Raw genomic sequence first — 5,765 nt, forward strand, 5'->3', positions numbered from 1 at the left:
TGACCGGGCTTTAGGAAGGCTTTGTCTTCTTCAATCTTGGCCTTTAATCATGGAACTACTTAGTAACCGACCTTTGCTCCTTTATCTCGCTAAAGTGGCACATTTCTGCACATAATGGACTTTGAAACCTGAAATGCATAAAAACACGTAATCAGTGTTAACTCTTAATTATTACTCACATAATTGGTCTAAAAGTATGACTGTTACAGGGTTAAAACTATAGTTTTGGGCTCTTATCAGCACGCAACTAAACTTTTCCTTTCACTAAAATACGTTCAACTGGAGAACTCTTACATCCATTTCTTTACTCTCGTAGTGTACTTTGATATTCCACAATTTTAAGTATGAGGTTAGTTGATTTCTCTTTTGGCTCCTTCTCTTTTTCATGTCTAGGTAATTTAAAAAAAAATAATAAGCTAGGGTTAGGCAGACCCTCACCTGTATTAAAAACAGTAACTATTTGCATAGTCGTGTCCACTGGCATCCTCTTTTACATAAGTTTATAAATCTATATCTAGAGGAGGCCCAAAATGAACCTTACAAATGCTATATTTCTGTGGTAGAAACTTGATCTGTATGGACTCTAGATGTAACTAAAGTATAACAGATCTGGAATTTCTAGGTGTTCTTTCTCTGGGGTTGATCCATGTCTTGCTTGCTGCCGAAACCACTGGACGAAATCTCAGCAGTAGCCCGGGTCCATAACTTTTTAAGTTGCCAAGGGATGTGGCTATGGATAATAAAACATATCCAAGCCCACGACTACTAAAGCCCAAGACAAGATGCTGCTTCAAGCTTACCATGTTTCAGGCGTGCAGATTGATCTGGATCGTGCAACCCGATCAGTCTACCTTCTCTACCCACTTGCAACAACACCTTCGTTAGTTTCATCCCCTTCACAAACCTTTGACATTTTCAAATCACGAAGCTGATACAATTTCACATTCAAATACCCATTGGTAGCCTCCAAACAATTGTACAAGATCTAAGTTTCGAATTCAGCTCAGGATCAGATCTGCTATATTTGCTTATGCTAAGAAAGCAGCATAAAAACCAAAAATCGACCTCAGCTCCTCTCTTCAAAAACCAAACCTCAACAGGAAATCATCGGCAAGAAATAAATTCGATCCCAAATGCCAGTATCCGCCCATAGAGAATAGGCCAGGTTGTTTAAAAACCAGCCTCTACCTTGAACTCCTCGTTTGTTTCCGTCCAAGCACAGCATGAATCAAGTCCCAAACTTTACAAGTTCTCCCACCAGATCCAACCTCTACTCACTCAACTCCAACCTCCAAGGACATCCACGATAATGGACCAATGCTTTCACACAACATGAACTCAGTATGTCTTCTACGGATTTTGAGGAATCAAACCTAGCTCTCAACCCAACCTATAGCCAATGACAACTAGAACCTTGACAACCATAAATTTTCCCATTCAGAATCAGTTCCAGAAGAAAAAGAGAAGAAGAATTCCGACAACGGTGGGTTAAGAGGCAACCGCTGCCAGTGGTTGACTGATAATTGGGTTTTGCATTCAAGAAAAAATTGTTTAGATAGAATTCTCATGTCTAGGTAAAAATTCTCAATTGAATGGTGTGTGATTTGGACAATTTGAACCCTAAATCACACACATTTGCTCTTTTGTTGATTTAAAAAGTGATGTGCAATATTATTATGACAGTTAGACAGGTGTATCATGTTGAGCTTTTCTCAAATGTCAAATAAAGTTGACATTGAATTTCTCCAATGTCAAATGAACTTGACATTGAATTTTTCCAAAGTGGTATATGGTTTGAGCACCATAGTTGTTTGGTGATGACCATTCTACTGTTCAAGCATTTATGTTTTTTTTTCTATTACCACTGTGATTACTTCATAGAGTATGGAATCGAGTGAATATGCGTTAAAATTACACTTGTTTCACGTAGTGATCATATGATGAATCACATCTCTGACGATGAAGAAGATTGGCTTTACAATGCATGTTTTGATAGTTTTACGTATGAGGATAGTGATTTTATGGATGTGACATCTATGGGGGAGGGTGAAAATGTTGAAATTCATGAGAACAGCTGATAGAGACAGTGATGAGTGTGAGGCTAGTAGAGTTTTCAAAGAAGACAAAACAACATTATATTCTATGCAGTTCAAGACCACTGAGGAGGCTTTCGCAATTTACAATCAATATACAAAGTTAGTCAGTTTCCATGTTCTTAAAGATACTTATAGAATGAGAACAAATGGTGTTCGTGTTAAGCGGAGATTTCTATATTCGACTGCTGGTGAACAAAATCTAAAGACCAAAAAATGCGACATCGAATCCAGAGAGTCGAAACCCATCACTAGGTTCAAATGTGAAGCCCACTTTGAAGTTGGTTATGATTTTGAATCAAATTTGTCTGTTGTGAACGATTTTATTGGGGAACACACACATCCACTTGTACCAGATCCGTGCTCGATGTTCTTAAGATCACATAGAAATGTAAGTGAAGAAGATTTGAAATTTGCTACGAGCCTAGTTGATGTTGGTGTTCGTAAATGTAAGGTGATGGATGTTTTTATACATAGGGCTGGAGGTTTCTCAAGTGTTGGTTTTTTGAAGAAAGACATGTATAATCAAATATGGCTTGATAAGAGAAATCGATGTATTGATGGTGACGCCAACATACTGCTGGCTTTCATGGATAACAAGGTGAAGGGAGACCCTTATTGCATTACAAGTATAACTTAAATGAGGGTGGGGTAGCTGGTTAGAGTGTTTTGGGCAGATTCCACCTCACGTGCAAACTACAGTTGCTTTGGAAATGTATTGTTGTTTGATTCAACATACAAGAGCAACCAGTACATGATGCCGCGTATGGACACCAAGATTTGAGCTTGTTGTTGCATCAAAGATAGTATTATCTCAGATGTTTTATCTGATGGGACACTAATAGGTGGTGTAATTAGAACTAGGTCTCTTTGGTTGTTGATTGGTGGATTTTGGTAGTTCTGCCTAAAATTGGATAGAACCATTACTCTGTTCTGATTGTTGTAGGTACATTGTTCTTGTCTGAACTGGTTGAATATATTTTGTGGTTTGACATGATTTGTGAACGCTGGAGGTGGTTGGGTTTGTGGATTAGTACTCCATGTATAATTTCGGTGTTGCCTCAATGGTGCATTTGGTACATTGAAAGCACAGACTTCTTCTAGTTGAAGTGATGAGATGTTGTTTATCAAAGTGATTTAAGTTGAAACAGAACGTGCATGGTGGGGTATTTATGTTCATGACTGGGTTAGGAGAATGAATATTTTGTTTGGTTGTGAGGGCATCTATCTTTCTTGTAAGGGATTCAATTAATGTCTTGATCTCCAAATCGGATTTTATTTCAAAAATACCATTGGCTTTAAATGTAATGGGTTGGGATATTCTAGAGTTGTTTGTGTCTCCCCAATGAATACTCTTTTATGCTTGGTTTTCAAGAAATGTTAAAGCTTCGGTTGCACCTCTATCCAAAAAATTGTCATTACTCATGATATCGAGTGTTACCCTGTGTTCTTGGAGAAGACCTTTGAAAAAACATTAGATAAGAGTGGATTTTTCTAGTTTATGGTGAGGACATGACTGGAGTAGGTCAGAGAATCTATCCCATGCTTTGGAGAATGTCTCACTCGGACTCTGCCTGAAGAACTGTATCTTACTTACTATCTCTTCTGTTTTCTTCGGTGGAAAGTATTTCTTCATGAAGGAGAAGACTACCTTTTCCCATGTATCAAAAAAGTCGGGCTTTTGAGACAGAAGCCATGCATGGCTCTTGCCTGCTAGAGTGAAGGGAAACACTCGTAGTTTAATGATCAATCCCCAAATATGTGTTTTTATCCTCTTATAATGCTTCAATTTAGTCAAATTATATGATCAATAATGTAGAAAACTTATGTTCTTATTGCTTTTTCAGGATACAAGCCTATTCTGGACCAAATACCTCAAAAGATGTATTCTAGAGCCAAAAGGGACTTTACGGGACAACTGAGAAAAAGTGTCAAAAAGTCAACAGTCAAAGTCAACTTAAGGGTCCAAAAACTCAAAAGCTCAGGAAACACTCCAAGGCTTCAAGGACCAAGGACTTAACCCTTTGCAAGACAATGACTAAGCACAAAAGCCTCAAAAGACCAAATGATCAAATTCCCAAAGACATGGGCTTGGGCACAAAAGTCTTGTTCCTATCCACTAAAAGAAGGCACAAGAAGGTTTTAGATTAGGTTGTTTGTTGGATAAGATATGATGAGGGCAAACTTGTACATCTCTATACATATATAAGTGTAGAGATGCCCACAAAATAGGGAGGCAAGTTAGGGTAAACTAGTTAGGAGTAGTGTAAGTAATTAGGAGTAGGAGTAGATTAAATAGTTTTTATTATTGTTTTCCATTTTCATTGTTTTAAAGCTTCAAGCTTTGTTGATTCAAGTTGGTTTTCTTCCATTCAAAGTATTTAATCTTGTTACTTATCAAAATAGTTCTTTAAAACATCTTCGATCTTATTCATTCATTCAACACATCAAAGTTGGTTATACTCATTTAAATCAATCAAATGAGTATAACTTGCTAACCAAGATACCTTTTCTTATCTAAATCTTCATGTTTTCCACATAAAACAACTGTAGTTTTTATGTTTTAATCCCCAAACCCTCAATAGCTAGTTGTCTACGTCTTCATACACCAAAAACTATACAAAGAACAATAGAAAAGTTAAGAAAAAGGTTTAGTTATTCTCCATCACACTTCCTCTCTTCAAAGATCTAAGATGAACAACTTCAAAACCCAATACCACCACTTCATACTTCCACAAATGGCGCCGCTGTCATGGATCTGATGGTATGAGAAGAAGGGTGAATCAAAAGGGGAGTAACTTTCTCTTTCTTCATACTTTTCAAACTTTTTTTTTTTTTTTTTCAAGTTTCTTTACTGCTGAATCTTACTGATCCATTTTGTTTATGATTTCAGATAGCACTCTGGGTTGAAGACAACTTCGTGAAGCAACAAGAGGAAGCTGGTCAAAAGTTGCCAAAAATGATAACCGCGACCACCCGCGCTCGACTAGCACCCGCCCGGTTCAACACGACCACCTGTGACCCGCCCACTCAGGTTGCACCACCTGGAAAATCCTTGGCTTAGGTGGTAGTATTTGTTCAGTAGATCTCTCTGTTTAACTCGTATTTGTTCAACTGTTATTGTTTTGAAACTAGTTAGCTTTTCAATTTTTAGTGTTAAAAAAAAAATAGTTTGTTCTCATTATTTGATAAATGTTAGATTTTTAGGATAATATCATATTATATCATATTTTGACATTATCTCTTTATTTATTTTTATTTTTTTAGTATAATAATAATAATAAAATAAAAATTAGGATAATATCAACTTGTTTAAAGATAAGGTTTAGGAGTTGGTTGGATATGGTGGTGCATATAGAGAGTCTATTATTAGATTTTCTTTTTTGTTCTTTTCCCCATGTATATAGAGAATGTAATAGACCTGCAGACCTCCTTACAGGTTAAAATGTTGGATTCCTTCCTTCTTTGTTAATTGTTGGTCCTCCTCTAACAAAGGAACTACATATAATGATAGAGGATGACACAACTGGAACACCTTTTGTACGTTTTACTTGAGCAATACAGGTGGGGGTCTGCCTAACCCTAGCTTAACTCTAAAAAATAATAAAGGTTTAAGATAATATCAACTTATGTTTAAAATAGAAGTAATTGTCTTTGGGTTTAAGTTTGAAA

At 36.6% G+C, this 5,765-nt stretch overlaps 1 protein-coding gene across 1 annotated transcript; it reads left to right on the top strand.

Moving 5' to 3' along the window:
* Window positions 1-2,052: 2,052 nt before the first annotated feature.
* Window positions 2,053-2,733, top strand: LOC147493785 (protein FAR1-RELATED SEQUENCE 5-like). Its single transcript, XM_086567938.1, has one exon. The coding sequence runs from the start codon at window positions 2,053-2,055 to the stop codon at window positions 2,731-2,733; it is 681 nt and encodes a 226-aa protein (XP_086424064.1).
* The last annotated feature ends 3,032 nt before the right edge of the window (window positions 2,734-5,765 follow it).

The sequence above is a fragment of the Coptis chinensis genome, chromosome 6 (genome assembly GCF_015680905.1).
Source record: "Coptis chinensis isolate HL-2020 chromosome 6, ASM1568090v1, whole genome shotgun sequence".
Classification (NCBI taxonomy): domain Eukaryota; kingdom Viridiplantae; phylum Streptophyta; class Magnoliopsida; order Ranunculales; family Ranunculaceae; genus Coptis; species Coptis chinensis.

What these genes read in the sequence shown, in the direction of transcription:
- LOC147493785 (XM_086567938.1), top strand. Translation starts at nt 2,053, where the DNA reads ATGTTGAAATTCATGAGAACAGCTGATAGAGACAGTGATGAGTGTGAG.